At 51.2% G+C, this 12,941-nt stretch overlaps 1 protein-coding gene across 2 annotated transcripts in view; it reads left to right on the top strand.

The window, feature by feature from the left end:
* Window positions 1-12,541, top strand: part of Mpp2 (MAGUK p55 scaffold protein 2) — a 29,899-nt gene extending 17,358 nt beyond the window's left edge. For both annotated transcript variants that reach the window (XM_051158741.1, XM_051158740.1), the window contains exons 3-12: window positions 7,596-7,748; window positions 7,870-8,019; window positions 8,360-8,587; window positions 9,231-9,362; window positions 9,478-9,583; window positions 9,671-9,739; window positions 9,971-10,132; window positions 10,838-11,040; window positions 11,337-11,465; window positions 12,292-12,541. In XM_051158741.1, the coding sequence (XP_051014698.1) occupies window positions 7,596-7,748; window positions 7,870-8,019; window positions 8,360-8,587; window positions 9,231-9,362; window positions 9,478-9,583; window positions 9,671-9,739; window positions 9,971-10,132; window positions 10,838-11,040; window positions 11,337-11,465; window positions 12,292-12,468 (1,509 nt within the window). In that variant the 3' untranslated portion in view covers window positions 12,469-12,541. The remainder of the gene's footprint in view (window positions 1-7,595; window positions 7,749-7,869; window positions 8,020-8,359; window positions 8,588-9,230; window positions 9,363-9,477; window positions 9,584-9,670; window positions 9,740-9,970; window positions 10,133-10,837; window positions 11,041-11,336; window positions 11,466-12,291) is intronic.
* The last annotated feature ends 400 nt before the right edge of the window (window positions 12,542-12,941 follow it).

Here is a 12,941-nt window from a genome sequence, read left to right as displayed (position 1 = left end):
ACCAAACAGAAAAATTGGCAAAAGAAATGAACAGACAATCCACACAAGAAGATACACAGATGGTCGTTAAACATACGAGGAGATGCTTGGCTGCACCCATAACAAGCAAAATGCAAATTAAGCCCCTTGAGGGAGTGACTGGCAGGTGCTCAGGAGTCTGATCAGTACTGGGGGTTGGGGGGGGCGGGGGGGGGAGCTTTGGAGTCTTCACATGTGATGCTGGTGGCAGAGGAAGTTGGCTGCAGCTCCAGGATCTCTAAGACACCTGCTTGACCTAGCCAGACTTCTAGGAATCCCACATACTTAGGATACAGAGCAACGTGCCATAGTTATTTACCACAGTCTATTACAATAGCAAAAATTAGAGGACTCAAGGTGTGCAGCAGAGGTCTGTGCAGTCATTAAAAATGTAATAGTGATGGAGGGAAATCACCGTCTGTGGCGTGGGGGGTGGTTTTTAGAGAGAATTGTTAGGTTAGAAACCCAGCCGGTGCATGTCTTTAATCCCAGGACTTGGGAGGCAGAGGCAGGAGGATCTCTATGAGTTCACATACTGAGTTCAAACCTGTCTTGGCTACATTGTGAGACCCTGTCTCAAACAAATAAAGAAACAACACCCCCCCCCCCCACACACACACACACAAAGGGGCTGGAGAGATGGTTCAGCACTCCCTGGGCTTCCAAAAGATCCAGATTCGATCCCAGCACCTACATGGTGGCTCACAACCATCTGCAACTGCAGTTTCAGGGAGTCTGACACCCTCTTCTGGTCTCTGTGGGCACTGCATGTATGTGGTGCACTGACAGAGGCAAAACACTCATTCAGAGTGAATAAGATTTAAAAAAATAAAATTCCAAACAAACAGAAAGTAACTAGGAGAAACAAATAAATTGACATTCTAGTTCTGTGGAGACAGCATAATCCCTAAACTGATTAAATGATTCCTTTTGGGTGTGTGTGTGTGTGTGTGTGTGTGTGTGTGTGTGTGTGTGTGTGTGTGTTTGTACACAGTACAGTGGGGATGGACCTCAGACTTTGAGTTTACTTTTTAGTGTAGATTTGAAAATTGAGCTATATCAAGGCACAAATTAAAAACAAAATTAGGTGGTGGAAAAAAGCATAATCTAAAGTTGAGGGGAAGTAGATTCATCTATCCAGGCATTAAGTTTTTCTGATTGTACAGAAATGGTATTAATTCAGGCGACTTGTACAATGTTCCGACTCTACACTGTGGCAAAGAATACATGAGTTGAATGCTTGTGGCTCCTCTAAATTTCTCGTAGCCCTAATGCAGTAGCATTAACAAGTGTGTCCTTTAGGGGGCGCTTAGCTCATGAGTGTGGAGTCTTCAATGAGATTAGCAACCTTCTAGGTCCCTGGAGGGAAATCCTATAGCTCTTTTTAAAGTCTTTGGCTTCTAACCTCCCTGCCTGCAAGACTGTAGGAGATAGCTTTCTGTTGTTTCTAAGTTACTCAGCAGCATCAAGGAGGTTTTGTTGTTGATGTCGTTATTTTTGATGGTGTTGAGGATTGAACCCAGGGCCTTTCACATTCCAAACATGTCTTGGTCTATCACCAACCTACGTTCCCAGCCCTCAGAGTCGGGCTATTTTTTGGTTATAACAGTAAAAATGTACCAAGATAATACTTGCCTTAGTTGTGGTTTTATTGCTGTGAAGAGACACCATGACCAAGGCAGCTCTTATGAAGGAAAACATTTAGTTAGGGCTGGCTTACAGTTTCAGAGGTTTGGTCCATTATCATCATGGCGGGAAGCATGGCAGCGTGCAGGCAGACACGGTGCTGGAGGAGCCAAGAGTTCTACATCTGGGTCAGCAAGCTGCAGGAGACTTGATGCTACACTGGGCGGAGCTTGAGCATAGGAGACCTCAAAGCCTGCCCTCACGTTGACACACTTCTTCTAACAAGGCCACACCCACTCCAATAAGGCCACACCTCCTAATAGTGCCACTTTCTGTGGGCCAACCATTCAAACACACGAATCTATGGGGGCCGTAGCTATTCAAACCACCAGAATACTTAAGATAAAATGCTTAAAAATAAAATGAGTTCAAGCTGAGTGTGGTGGCACATGCCTTTAACCCCAGAATTCTGGGGGCAGAGGCAGGTGGATTCCTGACTTTGAGGCCAATCTACAGAGTGAGTTGCAGGACAGAGAAACCCTGTCTCAAAACAAAACATCTTCAGCGTTCACCACCACATATGGCTAGTGAGTTCCATGTTAGACAACACAGAGGACATATTTCTACTCATGAACACATCTTATACATGTCAGTCTTGTAAGGACAGAGAGGTGTCAGGAGGCAGAAGCACGCAGATCTCTGTGCAACCAAGGCCAGCCTGGTCCACATACCAAGTTCCAGGCCAGCCAAGGCTACGTAGCAAACAAAACAAACAAAACACTCCCCACAAAAGACTAAAGAGAGCCCTAGATCATCTTGCTTTTCACTCAGCTGAGCTGAAGGACAGAGCAAAAAGTTAAGTGATGGCTGTGACTAGAAGTGAGTCCTCACTGAGGAAGGGTAGAGGTGGGAATCTGCAGTGGAGAAAGACAAGGACAGCCCTGTAGAATAATCTTAATGGGAACTGGCAGCATTGGCTACTAAGGAAATGGAAGACAGGGCTTAGAGGGGTAAACGTGCTGACTATGCAAGTTTGATGACCTCAGCTCGATCCCTGAAACTCATGTAAACATGGAAGGAGAGAACCAGCTCCATGAAGTTGCCTTCTGGCCTCCTGGCCTCCACATATGTGCTATGGTATACTCTCATGCAGATGTACACACACACACACACACACACACACACACACACACACACACACACACTCCTTAGTAATAAAATACAGTTGTTTGTTTTTTAAGTTTTTCGAGACGGGGTTTCTCTGTATAGCCCTGGCTGTCCTGTACTCGCTTTGTAGACCAGGCTGGCCTTGAACTCACAGCAATCCACCTGCCTCTGCTTCGTGAGTGCTGGGATTAAAGGTGTGCGCCACCACACCCGGCTCAATAAAATACAGTTTAAAACTAAGCAATACACAAGAAGCGACAAGCACTGAGAGCCAGTTTTGGCTTCTGAATTCCATTCCCCGAAAGAGGACTCTTTGGAGAAGTGGCTGGTTCCAGACCTGGGTTAGGGAAAGTATTAGGTGAGACTGTGTCAGAATGGAAGATGGTGCTCTTGGATGGATGGACCCATGTCGACAGGACGCAGGTACGGATGGGTTCCTGTTGTCATGTGTTCTCCCCTATATCAACCCAACATCACCTTTCTCTGGTCTTCTATCTCCAAGGCAATAGTCCCTTTCTGCACATCTGGGTGAGCACACCGAAGCATTTATAGCTCCTTTTGTCTGGCCATCCAGAATCAGTCTGACTTCATCCGCACTTGAACAAAACAGAGGAACCAGGAGCTAGGATGCTGACAGTGTGGCAGGGCTGACACTGTCCCCCAACACCTGCCCCACATTGGGTGCCAGTTGTAGCTTGTTTTTTCTACACCCTGGGTTCTTCTTTCTCCCACCCTTTCTCTCACCAGTGTCATCCCCTGTCACTAGATAGGAGAGAAAGAAGCATAGAGGGGGAGAGAGAAAAATAAAGATCCTTGAATCTAATTTCTTTGAGCATGACTACTAACAAACTGAAACCCCCTCTCCCCCACATGACGCACGACCACCAACCCTACCTATCAAGACCCTAGCATTTATTATATACCCTCTGAAAAAGGCCCAAAATTCCAAACATCACACAATCTCAGAGACTATCTGCAGCTGGCAAAACCACCGCTCTGCTAGAGCAGGAGACAAATCATAGGCGGCTACTACAGACAGTCCAAAGCAGGCTCACATCCCTACTTCTGGGATTAAAACAAAAGCATACTCTTACATTTTGTTTTGTTTGTTTGTTTGTTTGCTTGTTTGAAGAAACTACAATTCTCACTACAGGTTCCCCTTGGAGAACATGAGGCAGTGAAGATGATGCTGGACCTGGGTACCACAACACACTCCTGTAATCCAGCATTTGGGAGGCTGAGGCAGGAATATTGGCATTGAGAACAGCCTGGGATACATGGCAAGACCCTTCCTGAAAAACAATTAGTCAGAAACCAAACCCCAAACAAAAGCAATAGTGATAGAAATAGAAAAAACAAAACAAAACAACCCAAAAAACCACACACACACACACACACACGGGAGGAGGGGTAGGGGAAGAGGTGGGGGGAGCAGGCTCATGACTCCCCCTCCCCAGGACCTATAGGCAGTTGATGACTGCTGAGGGAGATTTTCTTCAGTGGTAGGTAGAGCTAAGGTGCCCACGTGTCGTCTGTAAATGACCTCTCACTCACATCCTCTAAGCCAGAGAGTCTCAACCTGTGGGTCACCACCCCTTTGAGGGTCACATACCAAGTACCCTGCATATCAGATTTTTTTTTTTTTTCTTTTTTTGGTTTTTTGAGACAGGGTTTCTCTGTGTAGCCTTAGCCATCCTGGACTCACTTTGTAGACCAGGCTGGCCTCGAACTCACAGCGATCCGCCTGCCTCTGCCTCCTGAGTGCTGGGATTAAAGGCGTGCGCCACCACGCCCGGCTGCATATCAGATTTTTACATTGCAATTCATAACAGTACCAAAAAATCCACAGTTATGAAGTAGCAATGAAAAATATGGTTTGGGGTCACCATGATGTGAAGAAGTGTATTAAAGGTCGCAGGATTAGGAAGGTTGAGAACCACTGCTCTAAGCAGTCCTGATGAAGCCCCCTGGCTCACTAAACAAGCAAGCACACCACAAGACATGAGAGCAGAGGAAAACTAGTCGTGAAGAGGACGGGGACCCGTGGCAGTAGGAAGGAGACGAGACGGGGTAGTGCGGAGGAGGGAATAAGATCAAAACACGTAACATGGGGCTGGAAGTTGGCTCGGCGGTCACAGCACTGGCTGGCTGCCCTTCCAGAGGACCAAGGTTGGATTCCCGGCACGCACATGGCAGCTCACAACTGTAACTCCAGACCCAGGAGATGCAGTGCCTCCTCCTGAGGTTCTGAGGTACTGATTTCATGCGGTGCCCAGACAAACATACTTGCAGAACACTCACATACACAAAATAGGAGACATGTATAACGTGCCACAGTGAAGCCCATCACACGTAATTTATACACACGTGTGCAGACACGTACTAATCAAACATTTTAAAAATCACCCAACTTTTCTGCTTAAAGATAACATGTAGGCAAGTGAGAAGGGCCGTATTTAAATAAAACTATCAGTAGATTAAAAAAAAAAAAATGTTCACAGCAATACACAAGAGAAAGGCCAGCACTTGGGGGCAGAGGCAGGCGGATCACTGTGAGTTCAAGGCCAGCCTGGTCTACAAAGTGAGTCCAGGACAGCCAAGGCTACACAGAGAAACCCTGTCTCAAAAAACAAAACAAAGCCGGGCGTGGTAGCACACGCTTTTAATCCCAGCACTCAGGAGGCAGAGGCAGGTGGATCACTGTGAGTTCGAGGCCAGCCTGGTCTACAAAGCGAGTTCAGGACAGCCAAGGCTACACAGAGAAACACTGTCTCAAAAAAACAAAACCAAAACAACAACAACAAAAAACCAAAACCAGAGAAAGGTTGGATGGGGGAAAGAATGAAAAGTTTTTTTCTTCTCAATGTCTGTGTGTGGTTGACATGCTTGTGGGCACACATGTGTGGGTGGGTGCACATGTACCTGTGTGTGGAAGCCTGATGTTGAGGCTGGGGGTCATCCTCCATGGCTCTCCTACCTTACTCATTGATGCAACGCCTCTGAAACAAACCCGGAACTGCCCACGGGTCTAGCCTTTCTGGCCACTTTGTTCTGAGGAGCTCCTGTCTCTTGTCTTCTCAGGCCGGGGTGGCAGACCACCTGCTGCCCACCCAGCATTTACATGGGTCCTCCTGCTTGACTCTCAGCTATCTCCCCAGCCCCAGGAAAAGCTCTCTGCCCCAGCAGAATGCCAATCAAAATGGGGACGGTTGGCAGCTACTTACCGCTGAGTAGCTTCGGCTAGGCTACCAGATCCAGGCAAGGGTCACGAGTGGATGCCAGATCCATTGGAGAGGGATCACTGGGCTCAGACAGTCACAGTCATAAAGCGTGGGAAAGACAACAGCTCCCCTGTGTAAAAAACCCCTGCCAAGTGCTTAACCAAGTGTAACTATGAAAAATCAGACAAATCCAGCTGTGGCCCAGTCGCTGAGCAATTGCCCTGGCTCTTTTTAAAAGCCTGAAATTCATTGAAATTCTAGGTTAAAGAAGAATAAATACATTTGATGACCAAAAGCAGCACATGATTCCTGGTAGGATCTTGGTCAGAAAACAAACAAACTATAACGGATTCTTTTGGGGCAGCAGTGAACATTGAGTACACATCATTAGATAATATTACCATATGTGACTACATTGCCTTGTGTGTGCGCGCACGCGCATGTGTGCATGTGAGTGTGTGTTAATGGCACAGTGGTTTAGAGAGTGGAGGGGCTAATGTAAATTGGGGTGAAGTGATTTATCTTTCAGATGAGCAGCTGGGAGGACTTTCTGTTCATACAGATCCCAGAATGAGGCATTTCGTTACCCAACGTAACGCTCCTTTACCAGCTGGGAATGGGCTCTTCCTCCCCTGTCGGAAGCCCTGGCTACGGACCCTGGCGTTAGTAAACCAACAAATAGATGCAAGGCTCCCTTCTGGCACCACACACTGATTTCTTAAAGAGATGTGTGTGCACGTTGTGTACGTGTGGGCGCATGCACTATAGCATGCACATGGAGGTCAGAGGTCAGTGCTCTCCTCCCACCTTTATGTGGCTCCAGGGACCAAGGCCAGGTTGCCAAGCCTGTGTGACAAGCGGCTTTCTCCGATGAACCCTCTTGCCGGTTCTGTCAGCTGATTTCCTGCCTCTTCCTCACGAGGAGCGCTGAGTCTGGAGACCCAAGTTCAAGTCCCTCTGGCCTTGGGAAAGTTACTTTACCTCCATGGCTTTCTGATCTTGGGCTACAGGGTGTGTAAGGTCCCATCCAACCATGGTGTTGACCCCGTATTCTTACATTGTCTTGGGAAATGGGCACAGTTTGATAACCTTTGGTGACCCTGTAAGCCCAGGGGATGGAGACAGAAATCCGTCTTTGGGATTGTCTCATCCATAAACTGAACTTTTTTGTTTGTTTGTTTTTTGAGACTGGGTTTCTCTGTGTAGCCTTGGCAGTCCTGGAACTCCCTGTATACACTAGGCTGGCCTTGAACTCACAGAGATCCATCTGCCTCTATTTTTCAAGTGCTGGGATTAAAGGTGTGTGCCACCACCGCCCATCTTTGCTGGAGAGAGGAAAACAAAGTACACATGAGTGTGTGTGTGTGTGTGTGTGTGTGTGTGTGTGTGTCTGTCTGTCTGTCTGTCTGTCTGTCTGTCTTGTGTAGCTGAAGCGGGACCCAGAGTGATGTTGCGAGTGGCATCTGAGTCGGGACTCGTGACTTAGAGCCAGAGGAGAAGTGCTGCTTGGCATCCTGGGACTCCTGGCTGGCTGGCCTTACCTGTACTGCTTCCACACCCCAGGCCCACGAGCGGTTGGAGGAGACGAAGTTGGAAGCTGTTCGGGATAACAACCTGGAGCTGGTGCAGGAAATCCTCCGGGACCTGGCACAGCTGGCGGACCAGAGCAGCACCGCGGCAGAGCTGGCGCGCATCCTCCAGGAACCCCACTTCCAGGTTCCTGGCTGTTGGCTGCGGGGGTTGGGGGGGTGGAGTGGGCAACCTCCTGGCAGAACCTGGTTGGGAAGCCAGTACTGTGCACACCCCCATTGTCCCTTCTCTTTCTATCCCTTTTCAGTCCCTTCTGGAGACACATGACTCAGTGGCCTCAAAGACCTATGAGACGCCACCCCCCAGCCCAGGTCTGGATCCCACGTTCAGCAACCAGCCGGTACCTCCTGATGCAGTGCGAATGGTGGGCATCCGCAAGACTGCAGGAGAGCATCTGGTGAGGGTCAGAGGCTGGGGGGCGGGGGGAGGGGACGGGACAGAGAGTCACCAGTGGGGGAGGAGAAAGGGCAGGTGGGAGTTACAGGCTAGGTCCAGCTTGGCCCTAGGGAGGACCGGTAGGACTTAGGAGCATGAGGCGTGTGTGTACACACAAACACACACATACACAGGCACTCTCCCTCAGGATCCTCTCCAGGCTGTAAGTGACAAATTGAGACAAGAATAGAAGACTGAGTAGAGATGAGGGTGGGGACAGAAATGGGAGGGCCACCAGGAGCCCCCTTTGAAGACGAGAAACAGAGATAAAAGTCTTACCGTCCACTCCTCCGGTCCCTCAGGGTGTGACATTCCGAGTGGAGAGCGGTGAGTTGGTGATTGCCCGCATTCTGCATGGGGGCATGGTGGCTCAGCAAGGCCTGCTGCACGTGGGTGACATCATCAAGGAAGTGAATGGGCAGCCGGTGGGCAGCGATCCCCGGGCACTGCAGGAGCTCCTACGCAGCGCCAGTGGCAGCGTCATCCTCAAGATTCTGCCCAGCTACCAAGAACCCCATCTGCCCCGACAGGTGGGCCTGTCCACATGAACCCCACCCAGCTCATGGCTGGAGCCTCTTAGCTGTAGCTCTCAGGTCCCTCGGAGCTGTTTCACTCTCAAACATTCACCCAAGGAAAAAGAGACAGCAGCAGGGTCTCCATGCAGGTGCCACTCATTGCAGCCACCAGTATGGCACATAAGCACACATTTTTACTTGTCTTCCATGCACACGCGCAAGGGATATGTGGGTTTCTGTTCCTAGGAAGTCTTACCTAAGTGTGCAAGAGATTGTCTTGAGTGTCCCGAGTGTGCAAAGAGATGCAGATCTTTGTGGTCTTTGCACTTTGTGTGTGTGTGCAAGACCTCACTCCTTGGCTTTTGAACTCTCAGAGTTCTGTTCTTCTGTAGGTGCTAGTGACTCCTGCCTAGGGTCCACTCCCCACCCCCACCCCAGGCCTGACCCATCCTTGGGCTGTTTCTCAATTGCCCAATCTGAGTCTTTGCGTTTCAGTTGTCCAGAAGAGTACTACCAGGAAGGCAGGGTAGGCAGGCCATGGAGGCATCACTCCTCCAGAGACGGTGGCCAGGAGGGGGGTGGACCGTCTGCCGAAAAACACGTCCTGCGGAAGCGTTTCTCTTTATTACCTTGACTCTTCCCAAATCCTTGGGCTCAGGTATTTGTCAAATGCCACTTTGATTATGACCCTGCCCGGGACAGCCTCATCCCCTGCAAGGAAGCCGGCTTGCGCTTCAACGCTGGGGACTTGCTCCAGATTGTAAACCAAGACGATGCCAATTGGTGGCAGGTGAGCCGGGGACCCTTCCTACAGTGTCTCCAAGTATGATAATGGGGCAGAAGAGGGCGGGGTGCAGGCGAGGGTTCCTCTCACCCAGGTAGGTCTTTGGCATGTGCCGTTTCAGGCATGCCATGTCGAAGGAGGCAGTGCAGGGCTCATCCCCAGCCAGTTGCTGGAGGAGAAACGGAAGGCATTTGTGAAGCGGGACCTGGAACTGACCCCGACCTCAGGTAGGAGATCTGCTCTTTCACCTCAGGCCCCAATTTAAGACCTGGCATAGCCCCAGCTTACTTACTTACTTATTTCCTTGTGGCCAGGGACCCTATGCGGCAGCCTTTCTGGAAAGAAAAAGAAGCGAATGATGTATTTGACCACCAAGAACGCAGGTGGGTATTAATTCTTGTCCTGGTTGTCTAGAATGCCATATCTCTCTTCAAACAAGTGACCTGTGAGTCTACTCTGCCTCAGATGTTGCCAGCCTCGTTCCTAGGCCTGCCCACTTCCTCCCTGTTTCCCTGGCTGCAAGCACTTTTTACCCTTGATGCGGCCTGAGAGCCCCTCCCCTCCCCTCCCCCCACCGGGCAGCCTGGTGAGCTGCGCCATCTCTCTGTGCCCAGAGTTTGACCGCCACGAGCTGCTCATTTATGAAGAAGTAGCCCGCATGCCCCCGTTCCGCCGGAAAACCCTGGTGCTGATCGGGGCACAGGGTGTGGGCCGGCGCAGCCTGAAAAATAAGCTCATTTTATGGGATCCAGACCGCTACGGCACCACAGTGCCCTGTGAGTGGGGGTCGTGGAGAGGGAGGTGCGAGGGTGGATGGGGCGGGGAAAGGGGGAAAGGAGAGATGGAGGTGGAGGGGTGCTGAGCAGTCCTGAGTGAGTCTTCAGGGACACCCGGTCAGGTGGTTCCTTTGGGTGTGTGGTGTGCGCCCTCTGTGGGTGGATGAGGGAACTGCAGGCTCAGGGCTGGCTTTATTTCAGGATTTTTTTCTCTCAGGCTTCATTTCCAAAAAGGAGTTTTTATTTTTATTTATTTATTTATTTTAAAGAAAGTGAGTCTCCACCTTGGGATCTGGTTAAACAGGATTGAACTGAATGCCGGCTTATGGCAGACATGGTGTCTAAGTGGTAGGGCAGCAGGAGGTGGTGGTTGATGGTTCCTGGAGGCAGGAGTGACCCTCGCTGTTAGGCTTTGGGCTGCTCATCGCCTTTCCTGAGTATCTGTGACCATCAATACCCAGGAGATTGGGCGAGCTGCTCTCTGAGGGTTCTCGTGTGTTCGTGTGTGTGTGTGTGTGTGTGTACGCGTGTATGTGCACATGCATGCAGGTGGTGAAGGTAGGTGTGTGTGAAGGCACGGATTCTGGGAAGATGGAGGGCAGGCTATGCTTTGAGGGCTGAGATCACGCGACCCACGCGGAACCCGTGTATGCATACTTGAGGTGGGGTGGCCTGACTCACTAGTTAGCCGCGCTTTCCCTCCAGACACATCCCGGAGGCCCAAGGACTCAGAACGGGAAGGGCAGGGCTACAGCTTCGTGTCTCGTGGGGAGATGGAGGCTGACATCCGTGCTGGGCGATACCTGGAACATGGCGAGTATGAGGGCAACCTGTATGGAACGCGGATCGACTCCATCCGGGGTGTGGTCGCCTCTGGCAAGGTGTGCGTGCTGGACGTCAACCCCCAGGTACTGTCTAGCCCTCCCGGTTCGCGCCTGTCGGTGGCCTCCTCCCACACGCTGCTCCCCTCAGCAACCCCTGTTTATCTTCTGTTGTTCCTGGTCCCTCGGCTAGGGACGCAGCCCATCCAGATCTCTGTTCCAACCTCCCAGATTCCTACTACCCCAGCCTCCTTCAGTTAGTCTCCATCCCACACTGCCAGCCACTTGTCATCCACTGTCAGGTGCCCACCGTGTCACCCACACATCCTTCCTGTACCCTGCACATGGGAAGACGTGCTCCTACCCTCTTCTTTCCCCCGCAGGCCGTGAAGGTCCTGAGGACGGCTGAGTTTGTCCCTTACGTGGTATTCATCGAGGCTCCTGACTTTGAGACCCTGCGGGCCATGAACCGGGCTGCGCTCGAGAGTGGCGTGTCCACTAAGCAGCTGACGGTGAGGGGATCTGAGCTGCCTTGGTGGTGGCAGAGGCATGGGGGTTTCGGGGTGTCTGGGGTGGTAGGACTCAGAAAGGTGGGACTTTTGGTCAGTGATTTTGTACATGTGAAAAAGAAAGGCTGACCGGAGCACCGTGCCCAAAGTCTGAGATGGAGCCTGGAACACAGAACTTTGACTCCAGGCCAAGGATATGATGCATTCTTCAGAGGAAGTTCTGGTCAGAGGAAGGCTCAGAGGGCCAGTGGGAGAGCTGGGGCAGGGGAAGGTTCTGGAGGAAACTTGGGCCTCAATACAGCATTCCCCCAGTTAGCTTCCTGGGATGGGAGTTAACTTGTTCGTCTGTGGGACTGTCCTGATACCTGGTAGATCCTGAGGCTGCCTTGTAGCTGCTGTAAGGGGCTTGGTCAGACTGAAGGGAGCATTGGCTGGAGTCAGGCACATCTCTGTTGAGCCGTGGACTCAACTGTGACCTCTTTGTATCTGAGCTTTGTGTTATTAATGGGAGATAAGTGGCTCTCTTGTAGTGATGTGGTGACGGGCCTGTGGGTTGCTGAATGTTTAGTGCCCTACCTGTCACTTAAAACAGCTTATTTTCTTTCCTTCCCTCCCTCCTTCCCTCCCTCCCTCCCTCCCTCCTTCCCTTCCTTCCTTCCTTCCTTCTGGGCTTGATGTGGGAGCACAACATTGGGAGCAGGGGGAGGAACGCAGGGAATCCACACCACTGTGGCATGGCTGGGCTTTGGGGTGAGGCAGGCAGGGTGTAGTTCCTTCTACTGAGGGAAGTGTGTTGGAGGTGCTGACTGAAGCCCCGTGTGCGGGACAGGAGGCGGATCTGAGGCGGACAGTGGAGGAGAGCAGCCGCATCCAGAGGGGCTATGGCCATTACTTTGACCTCTGCCTCGTCAACAGCAACCTGGAGAGGACCTTTCGTGAGCTCCAGGCTGCCATGGAGAAGCTGCGAACGGAGCCCCAGTGGGTGCCTGTCAGCTGGGTGTACTGAGCCTTGTTCCGGACCTCGGTTCCCTGCCTGGTTGGGAATCCATCTTTCACTCCACCTGTGACGCTCCCCCTCCCCATCCTACTAAATGGTCTTCATCCCCCCACGCCCCCACCCCACTCCCATCTCTGGTGTTCCCTGGATCACAGTTCCCAGCAGGGGCAGTATGGAGGGGTGCACTGCCTGGGAGGTAGGTGTCTATAGGGTAATTCTGTACCCAGGTGCTTCCCACTCCCAATGTCCCCTGGCCACTAGACATCCCTTTCTAAGGATCATGATGTGTCTAAGAGCATCTCAGAGTCACTCCTGTAATGTTGAGTCCAGGGACTAACGGAGCTGCTTGGGGCCTTGTGGTCAGTAGGACAGTGCCACTGCCAGCTTTTTCTCCTCTGGACTGGCCACACCCACCCAGTTCCCTGGCTTCTCCCATCCCTCACTAGGAACAGCCTTGGGCTGTTCTCACGTGGCCAGGTTCT

Source organism: Acomys russatus, chromosome 16 (assembly GCF_903995435.1).
Source record: "Acomys russatus chromosome 16, mAcoRus1.1, whole genome shotgun sequence".
Taxonomy (NCBI): domain Eukaryota; kingdom Metazoa; phylum Chordata; class Mammalia; order Rodentia; family Muridae; genus Acomys; species Acomys russatus.
Note: the sequence above shows the minus strand (reverse complement) of the source record. Positions and strands in the feature narration are given on the sequence as shown.